The following is a 22458-nucleotide window of genomic DNA, read 5'->3' on the forward strand; positions in this document are numbered from 1 at the left end:
ATTAACCAGGCCTTAGCACAGCAAGCTTTTTTTACAGCAAACAAGCATTTCAAGGAATAAATTCCTGCTAGTTACCCAGCAACGCAAAATACAACAAGGATGTGTATTTTAGTATTTTTTACCGAAATATACCAATTGATATCCTTTTTCTTCTTATGTAATGAATGATGATGCTGTGATGTCATTACTTTTGTATTTTAAAATCGGGGCCATTTCATATTAAGAGTTGAAACTTTAATAGCTGAGCCATTAATTAACTTCTATGGTAAAAGGTTTAGCAGCCATTCACAATCAATGGAGGAGTTACAATACTGAAACTATTTTTGAAACGGACCCCAGAACTAAGGAAGGACAAGTCTTTGTTATACTTTTGCTGTCGTAATCAATTTAATCATGAAAAGAAATACATGGAAATAACACTAGAATGGGGGTACATACAACAGCATGCTCAAAGTAACAGTCTGCTTCCAAAATTCAAGAAGTTTGGTGCTAGGTGAGATGTACTTACAATGTTTTTGCCCACCATTGGGTTTCCGGTATCGCAAGTAATAATACGAAGCTCTGAATCCTCACTGCATGTGACTGAAAAGTCCTGCAAAAGAAAAATAGTGTAACAAGTGCAAACACATTTCAGAGAAAATCGACTTCAAATTTTACTTTAAGTTTTACAATTAGTTCCCCTGCCTTAGAATATATTCATTAATAGAAAAATACATGTATATGGTTGGAAAGACCAAGACAATTGCTTGAAATTGGTATCTCTATTTTTATACAAAACCAAGGATCAGAGAAAATATCACAAAACAGCTTTATAGTGGCACTCTGTTCTAAACAAGCCTTTAGATTGGAGTCCCAATAATTCAGAAAGAATCCAGAAGTCATGGAAATTCTTGGAAAATGCATTTTTTTTTTAGGTAAAACATTTGAATTATAAAAAAATAATCAATTGAAACAAAATCCACTAAAAATGTGCATAAGTAAAAAATCTGCTCATTGAACCTTTTATGGCTGTTCAGCAAGTGTTAGCCAAGCTCTATCTGCATTAAAACTTACTGTAATGTATCTCAAGGATTTTCACATTTCACAATTATTGCTTTAGCATGTAGCTCCATCAAAGAACATGGAAAGATATGTTAAGAACACTGAAAAACATGAATTCAGCATCATAGTAAACAGGAATGTGGAGTCCCTAGTTTAGAGATTCTTACCATATTAGCTTTTCTTTCTAGCCGTACAAACTGAAGACCTAGTGGGTAGTAGTGGGGACCCTAGTTTAGAGATTCTTACCATATTAGCTTTTCTTTCCAGCCGTACAAACTGAAGACCTAGTGGGTAGTAGTGGGGACCCTAGTTTAGAGATTCTTACCATATTAGCTTTTCTTTCTAGCCGTACAAACTGAAGACCTAGTGGGTAGTAGACAGACAGTGAGGACTGGAAGGCATCTTCTCCTCGATTGTTTAGAGACACATCCAACGTCAACTCTTGCGTCTGACCGATCACAATGTTCGGCAGATTTCTGAATGGTTTACAAAGGAAAAAGTGTAGATATGAAGACAAGGTTGGAAGGACTCAAAATATTAACAAAAATAATAGATGGTATTTTGCTCATTAAAATGTCTGGTCGTCGTGATGTTTGTATCTCGCTGTACTCGATGTCAATAACATCACCTTTTACCAAATGTGGGATAAGACTTCGGAACTCTGTGAAATTCAATAGCTAAAGTCTAGTTTTGGCCATTGAATAGAAGTGATCAAATTGACCAAAATCTCACAACAATTACCATAAAAGTCCTCTCCTTTTGCTTTTACCAATTTAATACATCCTCCAACTCGAATCCTCTTTCTCTCCTCCTCCACTTGCTACATCCAAGTCTTCTTCAAGAATAATTAGGGAGCATTAGATTTCATAAACCTAATGCATGACGAGGCATCTTCTCTCCCTTAATGCTGCATTCTCCTAAATATCAATGGCCAGTAAGGCCGATTTCCTAAAATCAGAAGATTCTGAGCCATATAAATCTAAAGATCTCTATTATACCAACTTATACCTCTTTCATAAACCCAATTAAAATGAATTAGGCGGCTAATAGCAGCATAATTTGGTCGTAAAATTGGAGGAGGACAAGAGTTATCCGCATTACTCTGATGCTGCTATCATCCGCATAACAGCAGCATCGGGATAAGATTTTGAGTTTATGAACGCATTTCCAAATAATGCGGATAATTGCCATGGTGCGGTCACAAGGTCACCCTTTTCCAACACAACCGCATCGGAGGGGGCGTGTCCAGTTGTCATGGCGATTATCCGCCTTTTTCAGGACGGGCGCTCATAAAAATAATGCGGCTTATTTTCAGAGTTTATGAACGCAATTTTTATTGAATTATCCGCATTACTCTTAGGCGGCTAATTGGAGGATAGGTTTATGAAAAGGGTATTATACCAACTTACTGTACAGTGCTTCCCACAAAAATGGAAACTTGTTTTCAGAGGTAGATTTCACAATTATCAATTTATCGTACCACGGCTCTGTTGCATTAATGTTACCATTAAAGTAACTTTGTCATGCAATGGTAACTTGCATGGAATCCTCGATTCTGATTGGCTGCTGATCAGTTTTACCATGGCAGTTACCATTGGATGACAAAGTTATCATATCAGTATTACAGGGTCCATGATGTGCTTTTCTAAATGAATATGTCTGTCATGTTCCTCAACTTAATAATTCTTGGAGGTTAATTCTATTCACATAAGTAGTAACAATTATTTGTTCTTCTTATTCTTTAAGTGATATTATACTCACGGCGTGACGGTGACGTCTAAGTCAGGGATACAGATGTTATTAACACAGTTGTTCTGAATGGATACCTGAAATACATGTACATGACAAAACAGAGATTATTATGAATTTCATATGAATTTCAAATGATTACTTAAGACAACAGAAGTTAGTTACTTTGACAGACTACCAATATTCCTTGAACTGGGATCATTTCATGAAAGAAGTAGTAGAGAAAAAATGTGAAAAGCAAGAAAAAAAAGGGTCTTCATTTTCTAAAGGGGGGGGGGGTACACTTCTGTTTTAAGAGCATTTTCATATTACAAATTTTAATTGTGTCTCTCAAAAGGGGGGCAGGGCACAGGCCATCTGAGCCCCCCCCCCCTTGGATCCACCAGTGCTCATGGCACTATGCTAAATCTTGCTTTTCATAAGCTCCATGTGTCTGAATCTCCCAACTACTTCTACAATGACATACTGGTTCAGATTTTCAAGTGTATTGAATGATTCAACCAATGACCTTCCAGCTAAAGGGCCAATAGTCTAACCACTCAACATCCACTCTGTTGAAAATACAGAGCAGTATGATTGATAATTGTGTCGTCGCAAATAGCTTGTCATAGCTCTATGCAGTGACTCGGCCGCAACCAATAAATGGCTCAACACCATAGCCAAATCATCTGTAATTTCCTTTGTCTATTTATGATGGCAGCAGTGGGATGAAAACCCATGCCATACCAAATATCCTATTATTTTACATCATATCACTGGGACTGACCTGTTTAGTTTGTGTTGACATAGTAGCCATGTCGATAATGGGTAGGATCTCGTGTGGTTGGAGCAGGGACTCATCGTTGTTTAGGTCATACTGCAGGGTGACTTTGATAGGAGTAAGCTTGTCTTCAATGCTATTCTGTATGACAAAGAAAAGAAAAGTTCTGTTATACTTGGAGTGTTGTGGCACAGGGGATTAGTCTCCGGACTTTGAAAACGAGGGTCAAGGGTTCGAATCTCAGCCATGGTGTAAAATCTTTCAGCAAGAAATTGATCCACAATGAGCTGCACTCAATCCAGGTGAGCTAAATGAAGAAGGAGAAATTCCTTGAATGCAGATGGGGCTAATTACGCTGCAGTAATATATAGTGCACCACTGAATAGGCAACTGGATAATCAGCACCTAATAAATGCTATAAATTATTATATTATATGTAAAACTTTTTAATTCTTTTTTAAATATTTGTGTCATCTAGGTCATTATTGTAATACATGGATGAGCTTACCCCAACGTATGCACGTAGAGGGTCACAAAACTGAGTACTGACAGCCAGGTGCCGGGTCTTGGTGATCTCACTCATGTCATTGTCGACGAACATCGCTCTTCTGTTAGCAATGATTCCAGAATCCACGGTCACGGTATAACTGATGTCTGATTGGCAAAGACGGCGAAAGAGAATAGAAGATGCTTAACTGTGTTTTGTATAGAATCCTTGCGGCATGTTTGCTACATGTATGGAATTTGTCTCTCTCTCTATATATATCAGTCACTGCTTTTCAATAGAGCAAGATTCCAAGTTCAATAAGGCATATTCAATGCTTGAGTTTACCATTCTAGTGTATAATGTGAATGGGATTAACCTTCATCTAGGCCAAAAAGAATAGATATAGGGGATGTATAAGCAGTGGCGAATCCAAAATTCAGAAACAGATGGGTTGCAAATGGCAAAGTTGAAAATAGAGGGGGCGTACAAGACAAATTTCTTAGATTTAGCTGTAGGTATGTTCAATGGGAAGTTCTCAAAATAAAGGGGATGATGCCAATACAGTATTAAGCTAAACTTACCAATATGGTCAGGAAGATAATTTCCAGTGTAGGTGAAACAGGTCATTGCAATAAAACTAGAAGAAAATAAAAGTTTGAACATCAGTTTACATATATAAGTAAGGGAAATGAATGTTAAAATGTTACCATCACTTTGAATTAAAGGAGTTTTAATGCATGGGTCAATACTTTCAAGATGAGTGGAACTTTAATTACCAGTTTGACTGTCATCATTATCACTTTCATGATCATATTCATCATAATTATCATAATCATATTTACCATCGGCATTCTCATCAAGATCATCATTATAATCGTTCTGCTCCTCATCATCATCATTTCCATCACTATTTTCATCCGTGACACGACATTTGCTCCTGCGACAATTGCTCTGGTGTTAATAACTCAGAAGGCATAGGATTAGAGCTAGGATTGTAATAGAGTTTTTGGTTCAGAATAATGTAAAGATTATGATTAGGGTTTATTTAGTTTTTGAGGTTAGGTTTTATGTTTCGTTTAATATGCAGACTTTCCATCGGAGCGATTGTCGCCGGAGAAAATGTCGTGGAACCATTTTCATCATCAACATCATCTTTTCCATCATCATTGTAATCGTCAGTGGGGGCATCTTGGTCTAGTGGTAACGACTCTAGTCTATCAATCAGAGGGACGTGGGTTTGATTCCTAGCCATGGAGTGTTTTCCTTCAGCAAGAAATTCATCCACATTGTGCTGCACTCAACCCAGGAGAGGTGAATGGGTACCCGGCGGGATTTATTCCTTGAATGCACCAAGCGCCTTTAACACCTGGAGCTAAAGCCGGGGTAAATACATAGTGTGCCATTGAATAGGCCACTAGATAATCGGCGCCTCATAAATGCTATATGTTATTATCATCATCATCACCATCACCATCACCATTACCATCATCATCATCATCATCACCATCATTACCACCATCATCATCACCACCAACATCATCATCACCATCATCATCATCATCATCATCATCACCATCATCACCACCATCATCATCACCACCAACATCATCATCACCATCATCACCATCATCATCATCCCCACCACCGCCATCATCATCATCATCACCACCACCACCACCATCATCATCATCATCACCACTGCCACCACCACCACCACCACCATCATCATCATCACCATCACCAACACCATCATCACCACCACCACCGCCATCATCATCATCATCATCATCATCCTCATCATCATCCTCATCATCATCATCATCATCATCGATCATCATCCTCATCTTGCTACCCACCTGGTAACCATGGTTCCATCTGCAAGCTCATATGTTTTGTTTTCCAGGTTGATTCCAATTGGCTCAGTGTTCAGTGTAGCATCCAGTGAAACCACTGGTCGAGTCCTATAAAAAAGAATAAGTGTATTTTCAAAAGGTAATCAAGCATTCAGAGACACGGCCTTGCGTGTTTCCAGAGTATCGTTAAAACTTTTGAAGTCTTCATGGCATAATGCAGATAAGATTAAACGCACAAATTTTCAATTAACCACAACCAAAGTACAAAGTGCAGTGGGGTTTAAATTTCCGACTAGATCTTTATTTCATTTGACTTATTGTCCATAACATGGAAATTTTATGTTGTCCAGATACAAATACATTGTATACAAATTACAGAATATAATGACAATAAATGCAATGTACATTTGGCCTAATATCACTGTAAAATGGAGAAAAAAAATGCTCTAGAGTGTTCTTCTCCAGATGTCTTAACATTATCATCATCATATATTTTCATTAATATTGCTGAACATTCTTTTTATATATGCTGAAAAATATATGTCACCAAAAGCATGGTACTATTTTTCATGTAAGAAATATAATTTCTGATGGATGACTGAATTGACAGTGACCTACCTGATAAGTACAGCAGTGTTGGCACTCTCTGCTCCAACCAGAAGATCTGCATCAAACAAGTATAAGCAAGGTATTTTGATTTCCAGAAAGGCACAAAGCGTTAAAGGGACATTAAAACCCTTTTACATGCCTTAATGAGACATTACATAAACCCAAGTATTATATTTTGGAGCACTGAGCATGCATTCGAGACCTAAAACTTCAAATGAAAAAAAATCCAAAGAAATACTGTATTCATGTAATTAGGAATCACAATCAAAATTAGAATTTAAAACTCAAGTCTTAACTTTGACTTGGCTTTTAAATGTGAAATTGAGTATCAGAAATAGAAAAGTGGAAATAGGTAACTGATAATTGTGAATCAATAAATGAGAATCCAAAATCTAGGACCAATAATCTGGAATTGAGAATAAAACTTTAGAATAGGCAAATAATCAGATTTGATAATTTTTCATTTGAATGATTTACCAGGATATTTGTTCTTGTCCATATCTTGTCCGCCCTGAAGTGAGAAACCAAATGTTGTGATTCCAGAATGGCCAAGTGTGGATGGGGTCAGTACCTGCAGATGTCAAAGGATGAAACAAAGATGACATTTGAATGGAGATGATTAAACAGCATCATGCTGATAACGTGAGGGTCATGAGTTCGTGCCTCATATAGACCAAAAGCTCATTTCTTCATGGAGCGTTGTTGTCCAGTGGATTATAGTCTTCTGAATCTGAAACAGAGGGTCATGGGTTCGAATCCCAGCCATGGTGTAATTTCCTTCAGCAAGAAATTCATCCACATTGTGCTGCACTCAACCCAGGTAAGGAGAATGGGTACCTGGCAGGAATTTAATCCTTGAAATGCGTGTGCGCTGTAATCTTATTAATTGCGGCTGCCAAGCTACAGCTAAGGTAATAATATCTAAGTCCTTTGGAAGTGCATAGAGACAATATTCATAATGTGATATGCGCTATACATGTACAGGAACTGGATATTATTATTATATAGGAGAGTTGATATACGAAAGGGGTGATCTGGGTTTTAAATCAAATTTAAAGGCCACCGCACACTTTATGACCCGACTGGTCTGCGACTGAGTGAAGAGAAATGTGACGTCACAGCTCTTGAGCATTGCAGACCGGTCATAGACAAATCGCAAGGAAAATCGTAAAAATCGTAAAAATTCCAGCCAATCAGACAGCAGAGTCGCAACGCCTACATGATATGCAATGCACAAATGCAGTAACAAGCATCATTTTCTCAGTTGCTATGGCAAAAAGCGCATGTGTGATTCGTAGACCGCATGGTAGTTGGATCGCAAGGTGTGCAGTATCGAGACTTCTTTGCGACTACCTTGCGATTCATCTCCACTCAGTTGCAGACCAGTTGGGTCCTAAGGTGTGTGGTGGCCTTAATATTGAGACAACAACTGAATAAAACCAGAGTACTTAAACAGTGATGCATCACTACAAGCCTAATTATTTTGCACATCCTTATTTTCATTTGCACTAAACTATTTTAAGAATTTGATCGGTACATATTTTTGTTGCTGTGCAACAATAGATATGTATTTCCCAACAACATTCTTCATGTTGATGCCTCGATCTGTACAACTAAAAATGTTGCCAGCAAGAGCCTTTGCATTTTAAAACCTAGTTTTGATCAAGCTACTTTCCCATATCAAATTTGAAAACAGAAAGTGAAATCAAAGTTCACTTTGGTTAGTATTAAAATATAATATTTTCACACTATTATAATATTTGGGTTCTTTTATCATCTTTGTACAGCACTCAACCTTTAGAAGCTTTAATTGTTTTGAGGCTCCTTCAAATTTTGTTGATTATCTTTTAAAATTTACTCTGAATTTTAATGGAAAATAAATGAATTTCACATGAAGTGAAAGTCTGATAAATCATCATGTATCCAACGAGTATGGATCAACTTTCTAATAACGAGACAAGGGGAGTTAAACATTTAATCTTATCAATTCCCCCGAGGCTTGTTGATGGAAATTCCCCATTTTCCCCTGGGTTCCTTTTAGTTTCTTGACACTACATGCCACTGCCCTGTGAAACACTCCCAAAATAATTAATAACTTACACTGGAAGTCTAGCTCGGCTTCCTGAGCTTGCTCTTGGCAGGAAAATAGAGAAAATGTTGTAATTTTCTTCCCTTAAAGTGTGATGGCCGGTTCTGATAAAGTGCTAAGACTGTTCCACTTTGGGGCACTTTTGTGGCATTTCTTAATGATTTTTGAGAAAGCGCAGCTTGTTAACAGGAATAGCCGGTTCGGATTTAGACTTCAGACTGTTCTAATTTAGCTATTTCAAGGCATTTGTTGACAGTGTCACGAAAAAGAACAGTTTGGTATGAGGAATAGCATCTGAGATAAAAACTTCAGACGGTTTCAATTTCATTTTTCAACCCATTTCTTCAAAATGGACAGATAAACATTACAAGGATCATTATCACTGGGGCTCATAACACAAATCTTAGCAATCATCGTTCATCATTTTTTATGATTGATTGCATTCACCACAATGTACTATTAATCATGAAAATCAAGCGTACGATTTGTGCTACGGGACCCAGATATCGACTTAAAACAATGTGGCCTGTTTTTTAGCTTTTTTGACTGAAAGAGAACCAATTCTTAACTAGCTTGAAAAACTATTCAAATAAAAAAAGCAGACCATACTTCACTGTTTATAACTGACTGACCTGAGAAAATTTAACTCATACAAAAATTATCAAAGAATATTTTTACTGGATCAAAGAAAAATTCTTAAATTACACTACTGATTAGACTAACACGACAGTTTATTTATAGTTTTGTTTTTTTATTTGTTTCCAAGAGTTACATTTTTAAGCCAACTGGCTATTGCATCATCATGTATACAAGCAGGAATTTAGTCTTTACTTTAATGCAACTTCCATGTACATTCCACTTTGCTTTAAATTTAGTAAGTGCACAAATCGTCAGGTTTCTAATTTTATTATAGAAAGACATGAAGGTATCATGATAACCTGTTTGATTTTAATAGGGTTTTGTTTGAAAGAATTTTTTTAAGGAATACTGCTGTAATAATATGTTAATACAGTTATAATCATAAAGATATATCCAATATCAAGTCTGCAACTATTTGGTTTTGCTGAAAAGTAAACAACCAAATTAACTCTAATTTTTTTAAAGTTTTTTTTAAGGGAGATTAATATAGGCATACACAGGAGGATCAAATGAGGATTAAGTTTGCAAAAGATTCGTTGGAAACCAGATCTTTTTATCCCAAAAGTAAAACAAAAAAGGAGGAAAGTCATAGTCATGATCAATTTCAACTTAGGCATTTTCCATGGAGACTACTATGAATAATACAAGGGAAGAACTAGTTGAAATCCAATATCAAGTATGGAATTTGGTTAGAAACCAAAGCTGTCTGGCCCATTAGATAAGAATAACGGGTAATATTTGTGATCAACATCAATTTATGGGGTTTTTTTTAAGATTAATGGTGAAATATGTTAAGGAGGAATGAAAAGAATACAAACAAAAATGAGCATTCGATTATAAGGCCTGTAAGTACACTTTTTAAAGCAATACTTTTCTTCCCCTAACAGAAAAAAAAAACAATCTAGGGCAAATTATTGTTGTGATCAATTTCAAAACGATCATTTTTAAGGAAATTAATCTCAAACAGATACATGAGGAACAAAGAGGAATTAAATAAGAAGCCTTTGACTGCACTTTTTAAAGCAAAACTTTTCTTCAGCCAAAACAGAAAAAAAGTAATCATGGGCAAATCAAAGTTGCGATCGATGTCAAGCTCCTGCGGCTTGGCAAGCGAACAATTTTGCATTGAATTTTGCCAACATATCACGTATGAGTGTGTCGGATCAGTAGCAGGCAAGCGAGATGTGTGCCAGTGATTAGGATAGGAAGTTGTACATGTGGGTGGTCCAGCTATTGCAGCAGAGTTCTTTGTCCTCACCTTGAATGCTGTGTTTACAATTAGGCTTTTAATAGTGTTTAATTCTAATCAATCGATTTGATTTTTCCTTCTCTATGTTTCGGCTGAGGATTTGAAACCTTCAAAAGAGTTTGAAATTAGACATCAGGAGCTTTGGGCCAAAAATCATTCAAAAAATTGAAAAAAGTTTTTACTATACCTTCAGTATAGTAAAAACCAATCAATAGACAAATCATTTCACACTTATTTCTAAAAAGAATACAAAAATAAGTCATTACGAACCATTAAAAAAAATTTGAAATTTATGCATTTTATATTACATAGCAGATGAGGCAGCTGCTCGTTTACGACATCACAAATCCAAAACTTTGAATTCTAATAACTTTCTTTATCTTCAATGCATTTTCCTCAAATCTTCACCAATATTTTTTAGTTATTTTTTGCTATTTTTACAACAGACTTTTCTTCAGGGTGAACTTCCCCTTTAAATAACTTCTCTATTTTTCCTCCATTCTTAAATAAATCTGTTGTTTTGCTTCTAAAATTTCCATATTTATTCTAAAAACATCATTTTCAGCTTGGAGCACCGTTAAACGGTTCAACAAAAATATAATCTGGATTTATTTAAGATCTTCTAGCACCAAGTATTTTCCTTACCTGTGCTGGTGTGGACTTAAGTCCATTTGCACTTCCATGATAGATATACACAGCTCCAGCATCGTCACCTTCATACGGGGCACCAATTGCAACATCTGGTTTTAAGGAAACAAAAATATATTATTTACATCTGTAGGAGGAGCTCTGTAACTTATTAACCGTGCAACAAGCTAACTCTTAATTTTCTAGAAAATACTTGTAGTATAAGATTAAGGTGTAGCTTTATGGTTTGCTTTGGGGTATCAGCATTATAAAAAAAAATCAAAATTTTCCTCAATATTAATAAATATGCACATTGTCAGCATTATTATCATCGTTACGAACATCATTAATATCATGCTCATGATCATTTTCTTCATTATCATTCATACAGGTATTTTACTAGCATGAACATCATCATCTTATCAGATCATTATGGTTCCTCTATTACTATTATTCCAATTGTCATCATCCCTACGATCACTATGATAATTCATTTATTTTTGTGTAATATCTATATTATCATCATCAGCACAACCATCATCATCATCATCACTAATCACATAATCATAACCACCATTGTCATCATCCCCACCACCACCACCACCACCCCCACTTTCATCATCATCATCATCATCACCATCATCATCATCATCATCATCACCATCACCACCATCATCACCATCATCATCACCATCATCATCACAACCAGCATCACCATCACCATCAACATCATCATCATTATCATCATCGTCACCATCACCACCATCATCATCATCATCATCACAACCAGCATCACCATCACCATCAACATCATCATCATTATCATCATCATCACCATCACCACCATCATCACCATCATCATCACCATCATCATCACAACCAGCATCACCATCACCATCACCATCATCATCATCATCATTATCACCATCACCACCACCATCATCATCATCACCATCATCATCACCACCATCATCACCATCATCATCATCATCATCATCATCACCACCATCATCATCACCACCAGCATCACCATCAACATCATCATCATCATCAACATCATCACCACCATCATCACCATCATCATCACCACCATCATCACAACCAGCATCACCATCACCATCAACATCATCATCATTATCATCATCATCACCATCACCACCATCATCATCATCATCATCATCATCACAACCAGCATCACCATCACCATCAACATCATCATCATTATCATCATCATCACCATCACCACCATCATAACCATCATCATCACCATCATCATCACAACCAGCATCACCATCACCATCACCATCATCATCATCATCATCACCATCACCACCATCATCATCATCATCACAACCAGCATCATCATCACCATCATCATCATCATCACCGCCACCACCATCATCATCATCTTCATCATCACCATCATCATCATCATCATCATCATCATCATTATCATCACCACTATCATCATCATCATCATCATCATCTTCATCATCACCATCATCATCACCATCATCACCATCATCACCACTATCATCATCATCATCATCATCACCATCATCATCACCATCATCATCATCATCATCATCATCACCGCCACCACCATCATCATCATCTTCATCATCACCATCATCATCATCATCACCACTATCATCATCATCATCACCATCATCATCATCACCATCATCATCATCATCACCGCCACCACCATCATCATCATCTTCATCATCACCATCATCATCATCATCACCACTATCATCATCATCATCATCATCATCACCGCCACCACCATCATCATCATCTTCATCACCATCATCATCATCATCACCACTATCATCATCATCATCACCATCATCATCATCACCATCATCATCATCATCACCGCCACCACCATCATCATCATCTTCATCATCACCATCATCATCATCATCATCATCACCATCATCATCATCACCATCATCATCATCATCACTATCATCATCATCACCATCATCACCATCATCATCACCATCACCAGGATCATCATCATGTTTCTCACCATTAAATCCATCTTGGTTTGAGTCACCAATTGAAGCAATCGAGAGGCCAAAGCGTGACCTTATCTGCCCTCCAATCAGAGTACTGCTAAGACTCAGTCTATTACTAGCCTATAAATAAAATTAAAAAAAAAACAAGTATGAAGTTTTCAGCAAATGCATTAAATCGGGTTCAGCGTAGGGAGAATTAGTTTCTTGGATATTCAACTATATCACTGGTGAGCTATTAAAATCATTTATCTGACAATGAAAAAAAATTGTTGATAGCTCAGAAAAAGCTGCATTTTAAATCATGGCAATGAGGCAACTTTATAATGTAAGAACGCAGTCTCATATGTCATAAAGAGAACTCTTTCTAAGCAAAATATGTTGCCACTTATGTCATAACTCTAAAAATAACACTTTCTGAACTAATTAAAGTTTGTTTTTAATTCCGAGATACAAGGTTTAACAGCCCATCAATGGCATACTATACATTCCAGTCAAACTACAAATTAATGCACACTCTTAATCTTCAATCAAGCAAAATTGGTTAATTGAATAATTCAGATTGTATTTTTCCTGCATGAATCACATTAAAGTTGGCACCTTTCACAAGAGTACTGTACATCTCGCGAAAGAAACTTCATCTCTGCATCCGTCGATTCTACATAGCTACCACAAGCTACAGAAGAGTATGTAAGAGTCAGAATTGAAAAAAGAGCAGGAAAATCATGTATAGCATTGTCTGAAAATCACGTTTCTAGGGTTGAAAATAAGCATGAAATGAACGCAGCCTGTGATTCTACCTACCCTAGGTCCAACGTCGTGATTCTGGAGGTAAACGTACACAGCTCCTGCTTCCCATCTCTGAATGGCAGGTCCATCATCCATGTACATAGGTGCTCCAACCAACAGGTCGTCATAGCTACAAGGTCACAGGTCAGGGGGGTCAGAGGTCATAAAACAGTGTTGGAACAGGGAATGAAATGTAAAACAAGGGCAGGAGAGTAAATAATGGATTAAAAGTGATGATGAAAATCCTTATCAAGAGTGCTTGATCTATAGTGATGGTACTGTCATTTCAGTAATAACCGACTCTAAACCAACTGATGGCATGTCAGTGGAAATAACATGATGGCTTTGATTCGTCTGGGGAGAATTTCATGGAAAGACTCGTTGGATGTTTTATCCAACAAGTCCTGAGGAGCGTTTTATGTAAGGACTTGTCGGATGTTTTATCTAACAGCAACCTTAGGAACTTTTCTTCTCAGCCAACCAAAATCAAGGAAAATAGTAAGATGCGACAACTTGCCGGACAAAAAAATGTTGATGAAACGCTCGCGAATAGGTAAAGCTAGTGTGACTGGGCTATTACCATACAAGCTATTAAGAGATTGAAAAACCACCGAAATTGTCTTACCATGATATTGCCTGGAAAAACAAGACAATGATTAGTTTAAACTTTCTAGCAATCTGAATAATATGTGTCTTTAGTTGAATTCTAAACTAGGATAGCTGGTCACAGGAAGGTAGGAATTGAAGACGACCAGACAAAATCTACCCGTGGATGAAAATGGGAGCTGTGAATTACATTTGAAGATGACTGAACATTTTTAAGACTTCTTTCAAACAGAAACATTGATATTCAATCTCTTCACAGAGATTCAACACTTGCCCTTCAAGTATTTGACTGAATACCCACCTAGGAATATAAAAATGGAAAACTGATTCAAATTTAAGAGTAAGCCAATCAAAGCTAAATTCGGCAAATCATTGATCATCAGTATGGAAGCATCCCTTTATGTGGGTTGATACAATGACTATTGAACTCTATGGACAAGTTCATATCAAACTGAACTAATTTGATGCAGGCTCATTTTTATGACAATTGAACTGATGTTGGCTAAACCATTTTGACCTTTTAAAGTGATTGGTTAACATTTGTTTGACTTTTAAAAAATCTGAGCTAGAAGGTCACACTTGTCACCTGTGTCTGTGATATGTTACAAAAATGAAGCCCAGAAAAAAATTGTGTTCGAAAATAATTATTTAGTGCTTCAAAAATTGAAATATAAAATGACAGGAAACACCATCTTAATGTCATCCCATACACTTATGTGTACTATTTAGGCGTCTATAAGATGCCCATTTACAAAATCGGGGTTTGCCTTGTAGTTTTAGCTTTTCATTCTCAATAATGCATTGTTTTCAGGGTTTATTCGTTCTAATATATGCATTTGTACACATGTTTCATCTTGGTTTGAGAATTTTTTAAATCTGCTGCTCACAAAGTTAAACAATACCTTTAAACTACTGGAGGCTAAAATTATTGCATAATATGTACACTCACGTATCATTATTAATATCAACTACAGTTACACTATATCCAAAGTAGGCCACGATCTGCGTCCCCATTACTTGGTTGAACTGATTCAAGTTCTGGTCAAAGATGGCTACCTGAAATTGGGAAAGTAAAATGTGTAGAATAAAAAGATTAAGCACATACTTCAGAAATCTTTACTTTTATCCTAGGTTAGACATCCCTAGTTTTCATTTTTCTAAATTGCCAAATTCCTGGTAGTAGTGTTCTTAGTATCACACACCATATTCGTTAATATGCCCAGAATGCATGATATAGCCATCGTAAATAGTGAAATCTTTAACAACAAAATCTGACATTGCTATGCAGATAGAGGCTTGGAAAGAACTTTCTAATAACTGCAAACAGCTTCCATTGGCAGATTTTTCCACTAATGAACAAGGTTTTTTCCATTGGATTTTGATTTGATTGTAAATGTGACAAATTATTCTGATAGAAATTGAGTAATTGCTCATTAATTAGCAAAATATGCAAGCATTCTGCTTTGTCAGCTTACTTTCCATTTTCCCATTTTCGGTAACTTAACCAATAAACCTACTAGATCTAGTTCTAACATGGCAAGTCAACGACTCACATTTAACTTTTTTTCAACTTTGAAATTTCAAAATTATTATTCACTGAAACAACTTTAGTTTAGCTTAAAAATAAGGCTTTAATCTTACTGAAGATTGGATATCTATATCTAAAATTAGCAAAAAAAAAACGAATGCTATATAATTATAAATATTGACCAATAGGTCTATTAATTTGTTTGATTAAAGAAATGAATCCATACCAGTCCCATTAGAGATTCTGCTCTTGGGGTGCCAACAACGTAATCTTGTACTCCATCTCCGTTAAAGTCACCTAACGCAAGGGAATAACCTGGAAAGAATCAGAACAAAGTAAGAGAATGAGAATGGTGAGAGACTAAAAAACAGGAAAAAAGACACGCACTCTATAAATTTCAAGAAAATACAATCATTCCACATCAGCTGACAGTAGTAACCAGCTATTATTATTATTATTTGTTTGGCGTCACCTGTGCCTGGGAGGCGAAAAGTGAACTGAATCACTATGACCCGCAGGTCTCTCCTCCCGATATAACTGATTGGGAGAATGCAGGTGGACCACTTCACCGGGGTTTCCCCCTACTCTTATACGAATAATGCAGTGGGTTCTTAACGTGCAAAGGTGGTAACTCCCCTCTGAATATTGCATTATTTACAATCTTTTAGGCTTAACTTTTACACCTCAAACAAATTTAAATTCAAATCTTTTAGCTTCATGATAATCTACAGCTGTGCATATTCACCAGCTGAATAAAAGACTTTGATTTAAACTTTGTTGATTTAAATATAAAACTATAAGAATCGAATTTAAGTCTTGAGTTTTAAAAGATAATCTTTGAAGATTAAAAAACAAATCCAATATTTATTGGTCATATTCACAGCCCATCAGGTTTATTCTAAATCATTGAATTTAGAGGAATGACACAAGGATGACATGCAGAATTCATGAAAGTTTCCACGTGCATTATGGAAACAAATAAAGCCCCTATAGGGGGGAAGGAAAATATACACATCCAGGCAGGGTTTTCGTCCACAAACAATCAATTTTGGGGCAAAGTCTAAAACAGATCAAAATCTATGTACATGTATGTACCCAAGTGAAACCAATTCAACGAGTCATGTGCACAATTGAAGTGATCCTGAAGCTTCTCACGCCACGGATTGGAAAGGAAGTAATAAATATCCCTGTCATTAATTGCCTATATGTAATTCAATAATAATTAAGTGGTTTCAAAAGTCAGGAGTGTGCAATTTATCTTTCAATTTCCAAATTGAAGTGGAAATTAACAAAATGAGAAAGTACTTTATTCTTTGGTGAGAGTCTGTTTCAAGCAGCTGAAAACAATACTAGCCACAATTTTACAGGGTACTCAAACTTCTGTTGCACAAAATGGTAAATGCAAATGTTTGGTAACTACCATTGTGCACGATGAAAACATGATAGTGTGGTAAAACAGGATAAGTTCCTGCAAATGTATGAACAAATAACGGCAAAGTCAAGTTGAAAATGATATTTTCCGAGGGAGTTAGTTTTTCTTCTTCTTTTAATTTTCATTGAACCTAAAAGCAATTAACAGAGAAACTTTGTCTTGTTAAGTGGACTACTTCCATCATTTTGCAGGCAAATCAATGTTTGTTTCCCATGTATTTTTGTGAACCAATAGCAGATTCTATTCTATGTCTGCGATGATTTTTGAAAAAAACATTAAAAAAGCAGTCAACCACACACAATGTAGGGTCCTGTTGTGTTCATCTGGATGAGTTGATTTCTTAACACAAACTGTACAATTGGATAACATTGTGATATTTCCCAATCACTAAAGTAACTTGGCAAATAACACTTAACTGATTGACAAATAACTCCGAACTTCAACTAGAATCTATTTAATCTAAATGCTTAACGCATGAAAGTGAAAATGATCAGGAACAGTAGCTCATTTCAACATATTCAAAAGAATGATAGAATTGGCAGGGTATTTATCAGTAAACACTGCAGGAAAGCACAAAAGTCAATTAACCATCCATATCCCACATGGTGGGTTCCCATTCCGCACCACCAATCTCAAACTATTTTCCGAATAATAGTGATTAGAACAATGGAAGAGTTGACACAGATTTGATGACAGTTTTAAGACCCTTTATTTTTTTTGTTTTATAATGATCTGCTATGCAATTCATTTTCCCATGTTTCTTGTGAAATAAATAATTTCTGATAAAGAAGGTAGCTGATTGTCCCCTATCCCCCTTTACAATGGATGATGAAAATTATATTTGAAAATAGCACCCCCCCCAAAAAAAAAAAAAAAAACATTTGGGAGGGTGAGAAAGATCCATCAAAGATTTTAAAAGTAATCAGAATTTTAAGTTTTTGATTTGTGATGTCATATGCATGCAAGCAGGTTCCGATAGCCTATTATTATGAAGGAAAATAAAATCAATGAAATTTAATTTGCTCCAAAAATTGACAATGGTTTTTATTGTACCTTCAGTATATTAACAGATGAATCATTTCACACCTATTCCTGATAGAACAGTCTTTTAGTTATCATGAACCATTAAAAAATGAAATTCATGCATTTACTATTGCATAAAATATAGAGCAGCTTGTCATATGAATGACGTCACAAATGAACAAATTTAAATTCTAAGAACTCACTGTTTGATGGGTTTTCTTAAACCTTCATTGATATTTTGTATCATTTTCTTGGTATTTTTACAACAAACTTTGCATCATTGTGAATGTCACAAATGAACAAAGTTTAAATTCCGGGGGGGGGGGGGCACTTAAATTGGCGAGTGAATACCATGCGCAACCAAAAAACATGTAAAATGGATGTCTTTTTTTCAAGATAGGGCATGTTACGTACGTAACATAATAAGGGTGTCAAAAACAATAAAATAATGAAAATAGGGTATCTATTTTTGCTAGGAAAGCTACATGTTTACAGTCAGTTTAGGGGGTCAATTCAGGGAATACTTGGCAAGAGCATCATTTTGTTGCCAATACTTGTTAGGGGTAGGGTTTCACATGGCAATACTTGTTAAGGGGAGCATTTTCAGAACATGGAAAATACATGTTTAGGGTGCTTTGTGAGACCCCATGTTCGCGCATGGTATCCACTCGTCAATGGAAGTGCCCCCCCCCCCCTCCGGTTAAATTCTAAGAACTTTCTTACTCTTTGATGGATAGTCCCCAGACCTTCACCGATATTTTGTATCCTCTTCCTATTTTTACAACACACTTTGCGTCAGGGTGAACTTCCCCTTTAAGCATATGTTTCTGACTATAAACTATAGCCTACCAAGGTCGGCAGGGGATCACTGGCAACTGTATGAGAAGTCAGGGAAATGAACCCCCAGAACTCCTTTGTTTTCAACTCTTTTGTTTTCTCCCTATGATATGACTAATTCATTAATTGGCACGAGGAAATTGAATGTGAGAAAAAACATACACTGTACATCTAACAAAACATTTTTTATTGGGTATTGCTTGAGTGAATTGTATTTTCCCAAGAGTTTCTAGTATATTTGGGGTTAGGGTTTTTTCAGGGAGATGAGATGCTTGGCTAAAAGTTACAGTAGTTGATGGAGTTAAGAATAATGTAAGGATAGCAAATTTTGAATGTGAAAATTAAAGTTACTATAAGTTACTATAAGTAACCTTCATGCAAGGGTACCCAGTTAACAAAACAAAATCTTTATTTGGGAGGGTACTTAGATTTGGTTTGGACGGAGGTGTGCGGCTGAAAGTTCAAAACCCATACCAAAATTTATGGGTCATTTTGGCTAAAAAGGTACCCATTATTAGGGATTTCTTAAAATTTGACAAGAAAAAAAACCATCCAAAATTGGAGGAGAAAATGGACCCATGTTTAAGGCCAGTATCTAAAAATTGGGTCCATGGACCCATGTTAGCCAGTATCTAAAAATTGGGGCCATGTTTAAGGAGTTTCCTGCATAAAACCATACCTCATGTTTAGGGATTTCTTAAAAGTGACCCATTCCAGCGGCACATCCCTGTATGGCTTATTTTGTGAGTACCTCCCCCCCCCCGGAACAAAATTCCTGTCCCCGCGATGCTCGTGAGTCTAGATGATTAAGCAAACAACAAAACTGGCAATGAACACAACATGAACGAGGGATATATCACATTCTAATGAAATATAACGGAAATGAAACATTAGTTGACAAGGGTGAGACTCCTTGGAAAGGACACTGTGCGTGTGCCAACATGATAACAAGGTCAGTAGAAATGGCTTCTGCTGTGCATATTGTCTTTCTCTTTCATTTGTGCATAATCATGCCGAGGATCATTAATGATACATGTGTCGCACCAGCTGTGTTTCTGAAGGGTAATTAAAGGACTGGAAATTGCTAATTCCAATAACATACACCCATGTTTGTTCTCTACTTAGCCCCAGAGCCAGGAGGTGGAAGGAAGGGGGGCTCATGTAGGATCACTGATTTTCTTCCATGAGGTAGATTTTGGTATACAGCATTTACGGCCCGAGGGGGGTGGGTGTTTCACAAAGATTGAAGTTAAACGGATAGTCATGCTTAAATGCTGATGAGCACATGATACATGTATGTAACATGCAGTCCTAAATTGATTAATATACTAGCATGCCTCTTATACAGCACGCTCCGGGGACTTAAATCTTTGTGAAACACTCCAAAAAATGGGAATCTATGACCCTTCCGCCCTCCCCCTCTTCAGCAGATCATCAAACATTCATAATCATGATAATCATAAAAGACTTTGTGGCAAAGACTGTTTGATTAGGAAAGCTCCCATACATATAGATTACAAAATTCAACATGAAATACAACATGAATCCAGCTTAACTTTTCCCTCCATAATATTTCAATTATGAGTGATAAACACAATCCCTGGCTGTTAATGACTGTTGATTGATAATTCTCAATTCCTCCTATAACAATAGATAAATTGCTTCAAATCTAGTCTAAAACCGCAAATCAAAACAAAAACTAGAAGCTAGATTAACTACATTATGATTTCAAAGTGCAAAGAGATTATGACGACTTTATACAGTACTCTTGAATTATCTCAAATTTTCACACAAACATGAGGAAGGAATGAATTTAAATCCTCTAGGTTGTTTCACAAAGCCATTCATAAAGTTTCAATCAATTTTACTAACAACTGGGGTTTGGAAGCCAAATGCATGTCTTTACATAATACAAAAGCTTTAGACAGGCTTTATCTCCATTATTTTCATCCCAATTTTTTTAAAGAAATCTATGGTGGCGTGAGGCCGTCTGCTGCTAAGAATCAATTAAATTTATAAAATCAATTTTACCAACAACTGGGGTTTGGGAGCAAATATACGCGTCTTTACATAATACCAAAGCTTAAGACAGGATTCATCTACATTATTTTCATCCCAATTTTGAAGGAATTTTTGCTCGTGTGAGGCTGTCTGCTGCTAAAAGTCAATGCAACCAGAATGCTTGAGACCAGTCTTGAGACTGTTTTGACCAAACACATCCACGACGACTTATATAAAACATCTCAGAAGTGATACTGTCACTCGCAGCTATGCTTTCAGCCAATCACAAGCACGTATTTCAGTAACTTATAACAGTTACATCATAAAGCATATATTGGTTCATGAAATGCCCCCTCTTTCTATTACTTCTTCTCATCTACTTACCTCTGTAACTGTTATCAAAAGAATAAGTTCCGGTATTACTTTCTTGCGTTGCCTGTACGACACTCCTGTTCAATAGACTCTGAACATAAATTTGTCCTGCAAATAGAATAGATAGAAGTTTGTTAATGACTCCTAGTAATGACCAGTCTAACTTCAAACAGGAATTCTAAACCCAGAGGTCCAATTGGTTTCAATAAAAGCAGAATAATGAGGGTCTCATCCCATTTTTGTTCATTTTTTTCTGAATTACATTTTTTCTTGAATATTATCTTATTACAAACAGATTGAGTGAAAGCAATTTTCCAATTCAAACAGAATCAAATAATAAAAATGAATGAATGGCAGATCAATGGGGGGGGGGCATTTCAAGCCCGTACCCCCCCCCCCCCCTTAAGAGTCACAGCAAATAGAAAATATAAGATTATGTTGTTCATACTCAAGTGAGGATTTCTTTTTTGCTTGTCAAATTTTCCCTGGAAAAAAGTGCCCCCCCAAAAAAAAAAAAAAATATCCTGGATCCGCCTCTGGATTGCACATAATTATTGATGTAATCTCACTCATAAAATGTTATCCCTGCATTCAATCATAAAGCCTTGTGTTAAAGGGTCTATAAATTCTTACCTTGTAAATAGTAGCTTCCAGGTGCTCCCATTACTAATGCACTGTTATCCTATAATGCGAGGGGAACAAAACAAATAAATTACTCCGATTTCAGCTTCCTCTAAAATGCT

At 36.3% G+C, this 22458-nt stretch overlaps 1 protein-coding gene across 1 annotated transcript in view; it reads right to left on the bottom strand.

Annotated features, from left to right (window-relative positions):
• The window catches only part of LOC446176 (alpha integrin subunit SU2), an 86889-nt gene that overhangs the window by 13481 nt on the left and 50950 nt on the right, over positions 1-22458 (bottom strand). Inside the window, 16 exon segments of the mRNA XM_041622897.1 lie at positions 509-592; positions 1367-1517; positions 2803-2867; positions 3557-3691; positions 4059-4204; positions 4619-4674; positions 5894-5998; positions 6509-6554; positions 6977-7070; positions 11122-11216; positions 13142-13250; positions 13932-14046; positions 15472-15578; positions 16277-16365; positions 21728-21823; positions 22349-22397. Of these exon segments, the coding sequence (XP_041478831.1) occupies positions 509-592; positions 1367-1517; positions 2803-2867; positions 3557-3691; positions 4059-4204; positions 4619-4674; positions 5894-5998; positions 6509-6554; positions 6977-7070; positions 11122-11216; positions 13142-13250; positions 13932-14046; positions 15472-15578; positions 16277-16365; positions 21728-21823; positions 22349-22397 (1542 nt within the window).

The sequence above is a fragment of the Lytechinus variegatus genome, chromosome 13 (genome assembly GCF_018143015.1).
Source record: "Lytechinus variegatus isolate NC3 chromosome 13, Lvar_3.0, whole genome shotgun sequence".
Classification (NCBI taxonomy): domain Eukaryota; kingdom Metazoa; phylum Echinodermata; class Echinoidea; order Temnopleuroida; family Toxopneustidae; genus Lytechinus; species Lytechinus variegatus.